The following is a 16967-nucleotide window of genomic DNA, read 5'->3' as shown; positions in this document are numbered from 1 at the left end:
CAGAGACATTATTACACAGGTCCTCAGGACTGTCCAATCCTACCAACCAGACACAGAGACATTATTACACAGGTCCTCAGGGCTGTCCAATCCTACCAACCAGACACAGAGACATTATTACACAGGTCCTCAGGACTGTCCAATCCTACCAACCAGACACAGAGACATTATTACACAGGTCCTCAGGGCTGTCCAATCCTACCAACCAGACACAGAGACATTATTACACAGGTCCTCAGGACTGTCCAATCCTACCAACCAGACACAGAGACATTATTACACAGGTCCTCAGGACTGTCCAATCCTACCAACCAGACACAGAGACATTATTACACAGGTCCTCAGGACTGTCCAATCCTACCAACCAGACACAGAGACATTATTACACAGGTCCTCAGGACTGTCCAATCCTACCAACCAGACACAGAGACATTATTACACAGGTCCTCAGGACTGTCCAATCCTACCAACCAGACACAGAGACATTATTACACAGGTCCTCAGGACTGTCCAATCCTACCAACCAGACACAGAGACATTATTACACAGGTCCTCAGGACTGTCCAATCCTACCAACCAGACACAGAGACATTATTACACAGGTCCTCAGGACTGTCCAATCCTACCAACCAGACACAGACATTATTACACAGGTCCTCAGGGCTGTCCAATCCTACCAACCAGACAGAGACATTATTACACAGGTCCTCAGGACTGTCCAATCCTACCAACCAGACACAGAGACATTATTACACAGGTCCTCAGGACTGTTCAATCCTACCAACCAGACACAGAGACATTATTACACAGGTCCTCAGGACTGTCCAATCCTACCAACCAGACACAGAGACATTATTACACAGGTCCTCAGGGCTGTCCAATCCTACCAACCAGACAGAGACATTATTACACAGGTCCTCAGGACTGTCCAATCCTACCAACCAGACAGAGACATTATTACACAGGTCCTCAGGACTGTCCAATCCTACCAACCAGACACAGAGACATTATTACACAGGTCCTCAGGACTGTCCAATCCTACCAACCAGACACAGACATTATTACACAGGTCCTCAGGGCTGTCCAATCCTACCAACCAGACAGAGACATTATTACACAGGTCCTCAGGACTGTCCAATCCTACCAACCAGACACAGAGACATTATTACACAGGTCCTCAGGACTGTCCAATCCTACCAACCAGACACAGACATTATTACACAGGTCCTCAGGGCTGTCCAATCCTACCAACCAGACAGAGACATTATTACACAGGTCCTCAGGACTGTCCAATCCTACCAACCAGACACAGAGACATTATTACACAGGTCCTCAGGGCTGTTTCCATCTTTCAGGTAGCAGGCTGCTCTGTTAGAGTAGAGCACACACAGGTCCTCAGGACTGTCCAATCCTACCAACCAGACACAGAGACATTATTACACAGGTCCTCAGGGCTGTCCAATCCTACCAACCAGACAGAGACATTATTACACAGGTCCTCAGGACTGTCCAATCCTACCAACCAGACACAGAGACATTATTACACAGGTCCTCAGGGCTGTTTCCATCTTTCAGGTAGCAGGCTGCTCTGTTAGAGTAGAGCACACACAGGTCCTCAGGGCTGTCCAATCCTACCAACCAGACACAGAGACATTATTACACAGGTCCTCAGGGCTGTCCAATCCTACCAACCAGACACAGAGACATTATTACACAGGTCCTCAGGACTGTCCAATCCTACCAACCAGACACAGAGACATTACTACACAGGTCCTCAGGACTGTTTCCATCTTTCAGGTAGCAGGCTGCTCTGTTAGAGTAGAGCACACACAGGTCCTCAGGGCTGTCCAATCCTACCAACCAGACACAGAGACATTATTACACAGGTCCTCAGGGCTGTCCAATCCTACCAACCAGACAGAGACATTATTACACAGGTCCTCAGGACTGTCCAATCCTACCAACCAGACACAGAGACATTATTACACAGGTCCTCAGGGCTGTCCAATCCTACCAACCAGACAGAGACATTATTACACAGGTCCTCAGGACTGTCCAATCCTACCAACCAGACACAGAGACATTATTACACAGGTCCTCAGGGCTGTCCAATCCTACCAACCAGACACAGAGACATTATTACACAGGTCCTCAGGACTGTCCAATCCTACCAACCAGACACAGAGACATTACTACACAGGTCCTCAGGACTGTTTCCATCTTTCAGGTAGCAGGCTGCTCTGTTAGAGTAGAGCACACACAGGTCCTCAGGACTGTCCAATCCTACCAACCAGACACAGAGACATTATAACACAGGTCCTCAGGGCTGTCCAATCCTACCAACCAGACACAGAGACATTACTACACAGGTCCTCAGGACTGTTTCCATCTTTCAGGTAGCAGGCTGCTCTGTTAGAGTAGAGCACACACAGGTCCTCAGGACTGTCCAATCCTACCAACCAGACACAGACATTATTACACAGGTCCTCAGGGCTGTCCAATCCTACCAACCAGACACAGAGACATTACTACACAGGTCCTCAGGACTGTTTCCATCTTTCAGGTAGCAGGCTGCTCTGTTAGAGTAGAGCACACACAGGTCCTCAGGACTGTCCAATCCTACCAACCAGACACAGACATTATTACACAGGTCCTCAGGGCTGTCCAATCCTACCAACCAGACACAGAGACATTATTACACAGGTCCTCAGGGCTGTCCAATCCTACCAACCAGACACAGAGACATTACTACACAGGTCCTCAGGACTGTTTCCATCTTTCAGGTAGCAGGCTGCTCTGTTAGAGTAGAGCACACACAGGTCCTCAGGACTGTCCAATCCTACCAACCAGACACAGAGACATTATTACACAGGTCCTCAGGACTGTCCAATCCTACCAACCAGACAGACATTATTACACAGGTCCTCAGGGCTGTCCAATCCTACCAACCAGACACAGAGACATTACTACACAGGTCCTCAGGGCTGTCCAATCCTACCAACCAGACACAGAGACATTATTACACAGGTCCTCAGGGCTGTCCAATCCTACCAACCAGACAGACATTATTACACAGGTCCTCAGGGCTGTCCAATCCTACCAACCAGACACAGAGACATTACTACACAGGTCCTCAGGGCTGTCCAATCCTACCAACCAGACACAGAGACATTATTATACAGGTCCTCAGGGCTGTCCAATCCTACCAACCAGACACAGATACATTATTACACAGGTCCTCAGGACTGTCCAATCCTACCAACCAGACACAGAGACATTATTACACAGGTCCTCAGGGCTGTCCAATCCTACCAACCAGACACAGAGACATTACTACACAGGTCCTCAGGACTGTCCAATCCTATCAACGAGACACAGAGACATTATTACACAGGTCCTCAGGGCTGTCCAATCCTACCAACCAGACACAGAGACATTATTACACAGGTCCTCAGGGCTGTCCAATCCTACCAACCAGACACAGAGACATTATTACACAGGTCCTCAGGACTGTCCAATCCTACCAACCAGACACAGAGACATTACTACACAGGTCCTCAGGACTGTTTCCATCTTTCAGGTAGCAGGCTGCTCTGTTAGAGTAGAGCACACACAGGTCCTCAGGGCTGTCCAATCCTACCAACCAGACAGACATTATTACACAGGTCCTCAGGGCTGTCCAATCCTACCAACCAGACACAGAGACATTACTACACAGGTCCTCAGGGCTGTCCAATCCTACCAACCAGACACAGAGACATTATTACACAGGTCCTCAGGGCTGTCCAATCCTACCAACCAGACACAGATACATTATTACACAGGTCCTCAGGACTGTCCAATCCTACCAACCAGACACAGAGACATTATTACACAGGTCCTCAGGGCTGTCCAATCCTACCAACCAGACACAGAGACATTACTACACAGGTCCTCAGGACTGTCCAATCCTATCAACGAGACACAGAGACATTATTACACAGGTCCTCAGGGCTGTCCAATCCTACCAACCAGACACAGAGACATTATTACACAGGTCCTCAGGGCTGTCCAATCCTACCAACCAGACACAGAGACATTATTACACAGGTCCTCAGGACTGTCCAATCCTACCAACCAGACACAGAGACATTATTACACAGGTCCTCAGGGCTGTCCAATCCTACCAACCAGACACAGAGACATTATTACACAGGTCCTCAGGACTGTCCAATCCTACCAACCAGACACAGAGACATTATTACACAGGTCCTCAGGGCTGTCCAATCCTACCAACCAGACACAGAGACATTATTACACAGGTCCTCAGGACTGTCCAATCCTACCAACCAGACACAGAGACATTATTACACAGGTCCTCAGGACTGTCCAATCCTACCAACCAGACACAGAGACATTATTACACAGGTCCTCAGGACTGTCCAATCCTACCAACCAGACACAGAGACATTATTACACAGGTCCTCAGGACTGTCCAATCCTACCAACCAGACACAGAGACATTATTACACAGGTCCTCAGGACTGTCCAATCCTACCAACCAGACACAGAGACATTATTACACAGGTCCTCAGGACTGTCCAATCCTACCAACCAGACACAGAGACATTATTACACAGGTCCTCAGGACTGTCCAATCCTACCAACCAGACACAGAGACATTATTACACAGGTCCTCAGGACTGTCCAATCCTACCAACCAGACACAGACATTATTACACAGGTCCTCAGGGCTGTCCAATCCTACCAACCAGACAGAGACATTATTACACAGGTCCTCAGGACTGTCCAATCCTACCAACCAGACACAGAGACATTATTACACAGGTCCTCAGGACTGTTCAATCCTACCAACCAGACACAGAGACATTATTACACAGGTCCTCAGGACTGTCCAATCCTACCAACCAGACACAGAGACATTATTACACAGGTCCTCAGGGCTGTCCAATCCTACCAACCAGACAGAGACATTATTACACAGGTCCTCAGGACTGTCCAATCCTACCAACCAGACAGAGACATTATTACACAGGTCCTCAGGACTGTCCAATCCTACCAACCAGACACAGAGACATTATTACACAGGTCCTCAGGACTGTCCAATCCTACCAACCAGACACAGACATTATTACACAGGTCCTCAGGGCTGTCCAATCCTACCAACCAGACAGAGACATTATTACACAGGTCCTCAGGACTGTCCAATCCTACCAACCAGACACAGAGACATTATTACACAGGTCCTCAGGACTGTCCAATCCTACCAACCAGACACAGACATTATTACACAGGTCCTCAGGGCTGTCCAATCCTACCAACCAGACAGAGACATTATTACACAGGTCCTCAGGACTGTCCAATCCTACCAACCAGACACAGAGACATTATTACACAGGTCCTCAGGACTGTTCAATCCTACCAACCAGACACAGAGACATTATTACACAGGTCCTCAGGACTGTCCAATCCTACCAACCAGACACAGAGACATTATTACACAGGTCCTCAGGGCTGTCCAATCCTACCAACCAGACAGAGACATTATTACACAGGTCCTCAGGACTGTCCAATCCTACCAACCAGACAGAGACATTATTACACAGGTCCTCAGGACTGTCCAATCCTACCAACCAGACAGAGACATTATTACACAGGTCCTCAGGGCTGTCCAATCCTACCAACCAGACACAGAGACATTATTACACAGGTCCTCAGGGCTGTCCAATCCTACCAACCAGACACAGAGACATTATTACACAGGTCCTCAGGGCTGTCCAATCCTATCAACCAGACACAGAGACATTATTACACAGGTCCTCAGGACTGTCCAATCCTACCAACCAGACACAGAGACATTACTACACAGACTCAGACAGTCAAGTTGTAACCATCGTGGGGCTGTAGTGGTCAGTCTGAGTGGGCTGTCGATACGGAGCGTGCTGTTGCCTGCTAGTATGAATCATTGATAAAGGTCTGAGGTGAGGATAATGAGGAAGGCTTTTGGTTTGAACTGTACCACAGTATGAAAGTAGTAGTTGAATGTGCCCCTGGGATCTGGGTGTGACACGGACTGGGCATGTTGATACACGGGAGGTGATTCTAATGAAAACAAACCCAGGATGTTAAATACGGAGATGTTGTCGTTCTGTTTGACCCAGAGGTCTGTACTGGGATCAGATGTTAGGAATACACTGTTATAATGTGACTTCCTGAGGCCTGTACTGGGATCAGATGTTAGGAATACACTGTTATAATGTGACTTCCTGAGGCCTGTACTGGGATCAGATGTTAGGTGTTTACGGTTATAATGTGACTTCCAGAGGCCTGTACTGGGATCAGATGTTAGGTGTTTACGGTTATAATGTGACTTCCAGAGGCCTGTACTGGGATCAGACGTTAGGAATACACTGTTATAATGTGACTTCCAGAGGCCTGTACTGGGATCAGATGTTAGGTGTTTACGGTTATAATGTGACTTCCAGAGGCCTGTACTGGGATCAGATGTTAGGTGTTTACGGTTATAATGTCACAATGACATCGTCTCCTCTCTATGTTTAAACACTGTCTGTGGTCTCACCAGATCTGACTCATTCCCAGCTGACTTCCTACATCCAGTACATTCCTAACCTGGTTGGACTAAATGCTTTACTTCCTACATCCAGTACATTCCTGACCTGGTTGGACCAAATGCTTTACTTCCTACATCCAGTACATTCCTGACCTGGTTGGACCAAATGCTTTACTTCCTACATCCAGTACATTCCTGACCTGGTTGGATCAAATGCTTTACTTCCTACATCCAGTACATTCCTAACCTGGTTGGACCAAAGGCTTTACAGGAAGTGGAATGTGGTTTCTGTTCAACGATCTTAATAACTATGGCAACGATCTTAATAACTATGGCAACGATCTTAATAACTATGGCAACGATCTTAATAACTATGGCAGGTCTCTAGTCTCTGGTCTTCTGCTACTACGGCTGGTGGAAAAGCCAGTCTGGACACATCGGGAGACGCTTCAGTTCCACTGGCTGGGAGACATTTCTCAATGACGACAGAGCGTCTCACTGTGACATTTCTCCCTACAGAGTGTCTCACTGTGACATGTCTCCCTACAGAGTGTCTCACTGTGAATGTCTCCCTACAGCAGTAACTATACATTATACTGTGTATGACAGCAGTAACTATACATTATACTGTGTATGACAGCAGTAACTATACATTATACTGTGTATGACAGCAGTAACTATACATTATACTGTGTATGACAGCAGTAACTATACATTATACTGTGTATGACAGTAGTAACTATACATTATACTGTGTATGACAGCAGTAACTATACATTATACTGTGTATGACAGCAGTAACTATACATTATACTGTGTATGACAACAGTAACTATACATTATACTGTGTATGACAGCAGTAACTATACATTATACTGTGTATGACAGCAGTAACTATACATTATACTGTGTATGACAGCAGTAACTATACATTATACTGTGTATGACAACAGTAACTGTGAAAGGCCTCAGTGTATCACATGATGTTCAGTCACTTTCACAGACTAGTGGTGATAGTGGTGGAGAGGAACGAGGAGAGAACAGATTGATGGAGAGGAGAGATTTATTTATAAAGCCCTTCTTACATCAGCCCATGTCACAAAGTGCTGTACAGAAACCCGGCCTAAAACCCCAAACAGCAAGAACTGCAGGTGTAGAAGCACGGTGGCTTGGAAAAACTCACTAGAAAGGCCAAAACCTAGGAAGAAACCTAGACAGATGAGGAGAGATTGATGGGAAGGAGAGGAGAGTGTGATGAGGAGAGAGTGATGAGGAGAGGAGAATGTGATGAGGAGAGGAGAGAGCGATGAGGAGAATGTGATGAGGAGAGAGGGATGAGAGGAGAGAGTGATGAGGAGAGAGGAGAATGTGACGAGGAGAATAGAGACTGATGAGGAGAGGAGAGAGTGATGAGGAGAGAGGAGAGAGTGATGAGGAGAGAGGGATGAGAGGAGAGAGTGATGAGGAGAGAGGAGAATGTGACGAGGAGAAGAGAGACTGATGAGGAGAGGAGAGAGTGATGAGGAGAGAGGAGAGTTGATGAGGAGAGAGGAGAGAGTGATGAAGAGAGAGGAGAATGTGATGAGGAGAGAGTGATGAGGAGAGAGTGATGAGGAGAAGAGAATGTGATGAGGAGAGAGGAGAGAGTGATGGGGAGAGGAGAGAATGATGAAGAGAGAGTGGTGAGGAGAGAGTGGTGAGGAGAGGAGAATGTGATGAGGAGAAGAGAGAGTGATGAAGAGAGAGTGATGAGGAGAGAGGAGAATGTAATGAGGAGAGGAGAATGTGATGAGGAGAATGTGATGAGGAGAGAGGAGAATGTGATGAGGAGAGGAGAGAGTGATGAAGAGAGAGGAGAGTGATGAAGAGAGAATGATGAGGAGATGGGAGAATATGAGGAGAGAGTGATGAGGAGAGAATAATGAAGAGAGAGTGATGATGAGGAGAGGAGAGTGGTGAGGAGAGGAGAGAGTGATGAGGAGTGAGTGATGAGGAGAGGAGAGAGTGATGAGGAGAGAGTGATGAAGAGAGTGATGAGGAGAGAGTAGATTGTGATGAGGAGAGAGTGATGATGAGAGGAGAGAATGATGAAGAGAGAGTGATGAGGAGAGAGTGATGATGAGAGGAGAGAATGATGAAGAGAGAGTGATGAGGAGAATGTGATGAGGAGAGTGGTGAGGAGAGGAGATTGTGATGAGGAGAGTGGTGAGGAGAGGAGAATGTGATGAGGAGAGGAGAGAGTGATGAGGAGAGAGTGATGAAGAGAGTGATGAGGAGAGAGTAGATTGTGATGAGGAGAGGAGAATGTGATGAGGAGAGGAGAGAGTGATGAGGAGAGAGGAGAATGTGATGAGGAGAGGAGTGTGATGAGGAGAGAGTGATGAGGAGAGTGATGAGGAGAGAGTGATGAGGAGAGGAGTGTGATGAAGAGAGAGAAGAGGAGAGATTGATGGGAAGGAGAGGAGAGAGTAAATAATGTGATCATATTACTCCAGTGCTAGCCTCTCTACGCTGGCTTCCTGTTAAGGCAAGGGCTGATGTCAAGGTCTTACTGCTAACCTACAAAGCATTACATGGGCTTGCTCCTACCAATCTTTCCGTATTGGTCCTGCCGTACATACCTACAGGTACGCTACGGTCACAAGACGCAGGCCTCCTAATTGTCCCTAGAATTTCTAAGCAAACAGCTGGAGGCAGGGCTTTCTCCTATAGAGCTCCATTTTTATGGAATGGTCTGCCTACCCATGTAAGAGATGCAAACTCGGTCTCAACCTTTAAGTCTTTATTGAAGACTCATCTCTTCAGTGGGTCATATGATTGTCTGTTATATCTGGAGTAATTCTCCAGTCTTATCCGGTGTCCTGTGTGAATTTAAGTATGCTCTCTCTAATTCTCTCTTTCTCTCTCTTCTCTCAGAGGACCTGAGCCCTGGGACCATGCCTCAGGACTACCTGGCCTGATGACTCCTTGCTGTCCACAGTCCACCTGGTTGTGCTGCTGCTCCAGTTTCAACCGTTCTGCCTGCAGCTATGGAACCCTGACCTGTTCACTGGAGGTGCTACCTGTCCCGGACCTGCTGTTTTCAACTCTCCCTCTCTCTACCGTACCTGCTGTCTCTAACTCTGAATGATCGGCTATGAAAAGCCAACTGACATTTACTCCTGAGGTGTCAAAGCCTGGTTCCTCTCTAGGTTTCTTCCTAGGTTCTGGCCTTTCTAGGGAGTTTTTCCTAGCCACCGTGCTTCTACATCAGCATTGCTTGCTGTTTGGGGTTTCAGGCTGGGTTTCTGTACAGCACTTTGAGATATCAGCTGATGTAAGAAGGGCTTTATAAATACATGTGATTGAGTAATGGGAAGGAGGAGAGAGGACAGAGTGATGAAAAGGAGAGGAGAGATAAAGTGGACGGTTCTCACAGCAGTTTCTTTAGTCAGTCAGAGGAGATTTACTACTGCAGTCAGCCAGCCAGCCCGTCACTCCGTCAGCCAGCCAGCCAGCCAGCCAGCCAGCCAGCCAGCCATCCAGCACCTGGTTCAATTTCACAGTAAGCGGTCAGAAGGCATGTGACCTGAGAGGAACTGAGCCTGTCTGCCTCCCTGCCTGACAAGGGTATGGCTGAACTCCAGACAGCTAAAACAGACTCACCACACTGCCTATAACCAACCAACCACTAGTGTGATGAGTCACTCTGCTACTCTCCACCTGGATGTTGTGATGAATCAGGATACACTGCCTATAACCAACCAACCAACCAACCAACCAACCAACCAACCACTAGTGTGATGAGTCACTCTGCTACTCTACACCTGGATGTTGTCATGAATCAGGATACACTGTCTATAACCAACCAACCACTAGTGTGATGAGTCACTCTGCTACTCTACACCTGGATGTTGTGATGAATCAGGATACACTGTCTATAACCAACCAACCACTAGTGTGATGAGTCACTCTGCTACTCTCCACCTGGATGTTGTGATGAATCAGGATACACTGTCTATAACCAACCAACCACTAGTGTGATGAGTCACTCTGCTACTCTCCACCTGGATGTTGTGATGAATCAGGATACACTGCCTATAACCAACCAACCACTAGTGTGATGAGTCACTCTGCTACTCTCCACCTGGATGTTGTGATGAATCAGGATACACTGCCTATAACCAACCAACCACTAGTGTGATGAGTCACTCTGCTACTCTCCACCTGGATGTTGTGATGAATCAGGATACACTGTCTATAACCAACCAACCACTAGTGTGATGAGTCACTCTGCTACTCTACACCTGGATGTTGTGATGAATCAGGATACACTGCCGTTCAAAAGTTTGGGGTCGCTTGTTTGTTTTTTTAAAGAAAAACACTTTTTTTTGTCCATTAAAATATCATCAAATTGATCAGAAATACAGTGTAGACATTGTTAATGTTGTAAATGACTATTGCAGCTGAAGGCCAGCATCTTGGAGTCGCCTCTTCGCTGTTGACGTTGAGACTGGTGTTTTGCGGGTACTATTTAATGAAGCTGCCAGTTGAGGACTTGTGATGCGTCTGTCTGGCTTTTCTTTAAAAAACAAAGACATTTCTAAGTGACCCCAAACTTTTGAACGGGAGTGTACATCTGAACTGAAATCACATCCCACCGACTGGCTAAATGCTGCTGTAATGACATCACATCCCACCGACTGGCTAAATGCTGCTGTAATGACATCACACCACACCGACTGGCTAAAGGCTGCTGTAATGACATCACATCCCACCGACTGGCTAAATGCTGCTGTAATGACATCACATCCCACCGACTGGCTAAATGCTGCTGTAATGACATCACATCCCACCGACTGGCTAAATGCTGCTGTAATGACATCACATCCCACTGACTGGCTAAAGGCTGCTGTAATGACATCACATCCCACCGACTGGCTAAATGCTGCTGTAATGACATCACATCCCACCGACTGGCTAAATGCTGCTGTAATGACATCACATCCCACCGACTGGCTAAATGCTGCTGTAATGACATCACATCCCACCGACTGGCTAAATGCTGCTGTAATGACATCACATCCCACCGACTGGCTAAATGCTGCTGTTATGACATCACATCCCACCGACTGGCTAAATGCTGCTGTAATGACATCACATCCCACCGACTGGCTAAAGGCTGCTGTTATGACATCACATCCCACCGACTGGCTAAATGCTGCTGTAATGACATCACATCCCACCGACTGGCTAAATGCTGCTGTAATGACATCACATCCCACCGACTGGCTAAATGCTGCTGTAATGACATCACATCCCACCGACTGGCTAAATGCTGCTGTAATGACATCACATCCCACCGACTGGCTAAATGCTGCTGTAATGACATCACATCCCACCGACTGGCTAAATGCTGCTGTAATGACATCACATCCCACCGACTGGCTAAATGCTGCTGTAATGACATCACATCCCACCGACTGGCTAAATGCTGCTGTAATGACATCACATCCCACCGACTGGCTAAATGCTGCTGTAATGACATCACATCCCACCGACTGGCTAAATGCTGCTGTAATGACATCACATCCCACCGACTGGCTAAATGCTGCTGTAATGACATCACATCCCACCGACTGGCTAAATGCTGCTGTAATGACATCACATCCCACCGACTGGCTAAATGCTGCTGTAATGACATCACATCCCACCGACTGGCTAAATGCTGCTGTAATGACATCACATCCCACCGACTGGCTAAATGCTGCTGTAATGACATCACATCCCACCGACTGGCTAAATGCTGCTGTAATGACATCACATCCCACCGACTGGCTAAATGCTGCTGTAATGACATCACATCCCACCGACTGGCTAAATGCCGCTGTAATGACATCACATCCCACCGACTGGCTAAATGCTGTCCCACCGACTGGCTAAATGCTGTCCCACCGACTGCCTAAATGCTGTCCCACCGACTGGCTAAATGCTTCCGGGAACGACACGTTACACTGTCATGTGATTCAGAGAATAACATTGCCGCTACAGAGGTTAGTTTTATTACTGCGGCTGACCTTTGGTTTGCCGTAGCCAATCCCAGAAAGCACCAGCTGTCAATAGCGGCAAAATAACACACTGATTTAACCGTATGGAAACAGGAAGGCAGTGGCGTTAGTTGCTAGATTACCTTCATACGGTTGTTTTGGGGGTATTGTCCGTGGAAAATGCCGGAACAACACAAAACTAACATGTCATTTTGAATAGCCCGTCACACTAAGTTATAATAAATCTCAACTCTAGATGAACGAGAGTTATGAGTAAAAAAGCTCTGTCACGCAAGACACTGAACACCACAATACTGAAAACCCTACCTGAGTCTGTGAAGCCCGTGATGGCCTGTGAATATTTGTCCAGCGCATCAGCAAACTGTCCATTCTTAAAGAACAGGTTTCCCTCGTTCTTGAGCCGGGCCAACGGCGGGGGCAGGGCCCCACAAGGGGCGTCGAGGTTGCTTCTGTCTCCCCCGACCGGCCTGGCTCCCTCAGAGTCCCTCCTGCCTGAGCCCCGAGCTCCGTTCCACAGACCCTTGTCCGACGTCGAGTCCTGTTGGTTCACCTTGTACTTCTCTGCAATTCCTCCCCGGTTTTTCCAGTGGCTTCCGTGTGAATTGTGGTCTGTATGCGGGCTGGGGCCCCCTTCCCCTCCTCTGCCGTGGGGCTTCTTCTGAGCATTTCCCATGTCTCCCCTCTCGGCAGGAGCAGCAGCGGCACTCTCCCCTCCCACTGCCTCGCTGGGCTCAACCGGACAAGCTGCCGAGCACAGAACACACCCACAGGAAGCAGTCAGCGGTTACATCACAGTGGGGGGAGGGGTTGATAAGAGTTTCAGGAAGTGTCTCTCTCTCTCTCTCTCTCTCTACCAGGCAGCCCAGCAAGCCGTTGGTGATGCAGAGGGGGAGGGGTGAAGAACAACCACACACACACTATCTGGTTTGAAGAATGTCATATTACTGAGACAGAGGGGGGAATGGCAGATAGTCAGTAGGATGTTATATTACTGAGACAGAGGGGGGAATGGCAGATAGTCAGTAGGATGTTATATTACTGAGACAGAGGGGGAATGGCAGATAGTAGGATGTTATATTACTGAGACAGAGGGGGAATGGCAGATAGTAGGATGTTATATTACTGAGACAGAGGGGGAATGGCAGATAGTCAGTAGGATGTTATATTACTGAGACAGGGGGAATGGCAGATAGTCAGTAGGATGTTATATTACTGAGACAGAGGGGGAATGGCAGATAGTCAGTAGGATGTTATATTACTGAGACAGAGGGGGAATGGCAGATAGTCAGTAGGATGTTATATTACTGAGACAGAGGGGGAATGGCAGATAGTAGGATGTTATATTACTGAGACAGAGGGGATGGCAGATAGTCAGTAGGATGTTATATTACTGAGACAGGGGGGATGGCAGATAGTCAGTAGGATGTTATATTACTGAGACAGAGGGGGAATGGCAGATAGTCAGTAGGATGTTATATTACTGAGACAGAGGGGGAATGGCAGATAGTCAGTAGGATGTTATATTACTGAGACAGAGGGGGAATGGCAGATAGTCAGTAGGATGTTATATTACTGAGACAGAGGGGGGAATGGCAGATAGTCAGTAGGATGTTATATTACTGAGACAGAGGGGGAATGGCAGATAGTCAGTAGGATGTTATATTACTGAGACAGAGGGGGGAATGGCAGATAGTAGGATGTTATATTACTGAGACAGAGGGGGAATGGCAGATAGTCAGTAGGATGTTATATTACTGAGACAGAGGGGGAATGGCAGATAGTAGGATGTTATATTACTGAGACAGAGGGGGGAATGGCAGATAGTCAGTAGGATGTTATATTACTGAGACAGAGGGGGAATGGCAGATAGTAGGATGTTATATTACTGAGACAGAGGGGAGAATGGCAGATAGTCAGTAGGATGTTATATTACTGAGACAGAGGGGGGAATGGCAGATAGTCAGTAGGATGTTATATTACTGAGACAGAGGGGGAATGGCAGATAGTCAGTAGGATGTTATATTACTGAGACAGGGGGAATGGCAGATAGTCAGTAGGATGTTATATTACTGAGACAGAGGGGGAATGGCAGATAGTCAGTAGGATGTTATATTACTGAGACAGAGGGGGAATGGCAGATAGTCAGTAGGATGTTATATTACTGAGACAGAGGGGGGAATGGCAGATAGTCAGTAGGATGTTATATTACTGAGACAGAGGGGGGAATGGCAGATAGTAGGATGTTATATTACTGAGACAGAGGGGGAATGGCAGATAGTCAGTAGGATGTTATATTACTGAGACAGAGGGGGAATGGCAGATAGTCAGTAGGATGTTATATTACTGAGACAGAGGGGGAATGGCAGATAGTCAGTAGGATGTTATATTACTGAGACAGAGGGGGAATGGCAGATAGTCAGTAGGATGTTATATTACTGAGACAGAGGGGGAATGGCAGATAGTCAGTAGGATGTTATATTACTGAGACAGAGGGGGAATGGCAGATAGTCAGTAGGATGTTATATTACTGAGACAGAGGGGGAATGGCAGATAGTCAGTAGGATGTTATATTACTGAGACAGAGGGGGAATGGCAGATAGTAGGATGTTATATTACTGAGACAGAGGGGGAATGGCAGATAGTAGGATGTTATATTACTGAGACAGAGGGGGGAATGGCAGATAGTCAGTAGGATGTTATATTACTGAGACAGAGGGGGAATGGCAGATAGTCAGTAGGATGTTATATTACTGAGACAGAGGGGGGAATGGCAGATAGTAGGATGTTATATTACTGAGACAGAGGGGGAATGGCAGATAGTAGGATGTTATATTACTGAGACAGAGGGGGGAATGGCAGATAGTCAGTAGGATGTTATATTACTGAGACAGAGGGGGAATGGCAGATAGTCAGTAGGATGTTATATTACTGAGACAGAGGGGGAATGGCAGATAGTAGGATGTTATATTACTGAGACAGAGGGGGAATGGCAGATAGTCAGTAGGATGTCATATTACTGAGACAGAGGGGGAATGGCAGATAGTCAGTAGGATGTTATATTACTGAGACAGAGGGGGAATGGCAGATAGTAGGATGTTATATTACTGAGACAGAGGGGGAATGGCAGATAGTCAGTAGGATGTTATATTACTGAGACAGAGGGGGAATGGCAGATAGTCAGTAGGATGTTATATTACTGAGACAGGGGGGTGGCAGATAGTCAGTAGGATGTTATATTACTGAGACAGAGGGGGAATGGCAGATAGTCAGTAGGATGTTATATTACTGAGACAGGGGGGTGGCAGATAGTCAGTAGGATGTTATATTACTGAGACAGAGGGGGAATGGCAGATAGTCAGTAGGATGTTATATTACTGAGACAGGGGGGGTGGCAGATAGTCAGTAGGATGTTATATTACTGAGACAGAGGGGGAATGGCAGATAGTAGGATGTTATATTACTGAGACAGAGGGGGAATGGCAGATAGTAGGATGTTATATTACTGAGACAGAGGGGGAATGGCAGATAGTCAGTAGGATGTTATATTACTGAGACAGAGGGGGAATGGCAGATAGTCAGTAGGATGTTATATTACTGAGACAGAGGGGGAATGGCAGATAGTAGGATGTTATATTACTGAGACAGAGGGGGAATGGCAGATAGTAGGATGTTATATTACTGAGACAGAGGGGGGAATGGCAGATAGTCAGTAGGATGTTATATTACTGAGACAGAGGGGGAATGGCAGATAGTCAGTAGGATGTTATATTACTGAGACAGAGGGGGGAATGGCAGATAGTAGGATGTTATATTACTGAGACAGAGGGGGAATGGCAGATAGTCAGTAGGATGTTATATTACTGAGACAGGGGGGATGGCAGATAGCAGCTCATTGAGGCTTTATAGCATCCTGACCAACACAGCCATTAGCATGAGGGATTTGACTGTTGGATTAGAGAACAAATCCCCAGATTTACAGTGGGGGGTTGAGTTAAGTACCACAGCACAGACACACAGTCCACAGCAGACACACAGTCCACAGCACAGACACACAGTCCAACACTGACACACAGCCCAACACTGACACACAGCCCAGACACACAGCACAGACACACACTGACCCACAGCACAGACACACAGCCCAACACTGACCCACAGCACAGACACACAGCCCAACACTGACCCACAGCCCAACACTGACCCACAGCACAGACCCACAGCCCACAGCACAGACACACAGCCAGACACTGACCCACAGCACAGACACACAGCCCACAGCACAGACACACAGCACAGACACACAGCCCAACACTGACACACAGCCCAGACACACAGCACAGACACACACT

The 16967-nt window shown here is 47.1% G+C and overlaps 1 protein-coding gene across 1 annotated transcript in view; it reads right to left on the bottom strand.

Annotated features, from left to right (window-relative positions):
* Nucleotides 1-1482: 1482 nt before the first annotated feature.
* Nucleotides 1483-16967, bottom strand: part of LOC124017151 (sperm-associated antigen 1A-like) — a 23332-nt gene continuing 7847 nt past the window's right edge. The window contains exons 3-4 of the mRNA XM_046332546.1: nucleotides 12925-13362; nucleotides 1483-1631 (exon numbers count right to left, since the gene is read on the bottom strand). Of these exons, the coding sequence (XP_046188502.1) occupies nucleotides 1516-1631; nucleotides 12925-13362 (554 nt within the window). The 3' untranslated portion in view covers nucleotides 1483-1515. The remainder of the gene's footprint in view (nucleotides 1632-12924; nucleotides 13363-16967) is intronic.

Source organism: Oncorhynchus gorbuscha, unplaced genomic scaffold, assembly GCF_021184085.1.
Source record: "Oncorhynchus gorbuscha isolate QuinsamMale2020 ecotype Even-year unplaced genomic scaffold, OgorEven_v1.0 Un_scaffold_1674, whole genome shotgun sequence".
NCBI classification, from domain to species: Eukaryota; Metazoa; Chordata; class Actinopteri; order Salmoniformes; family Salmonidae; genus Oncorhynchus; species Oncorhynchus gorbuscha.
The sequence above is the reverse complement of the archived record's forward strand: the minus strand, read 5'-3'. Positions and strand labels throughout refer to the sequence as shown.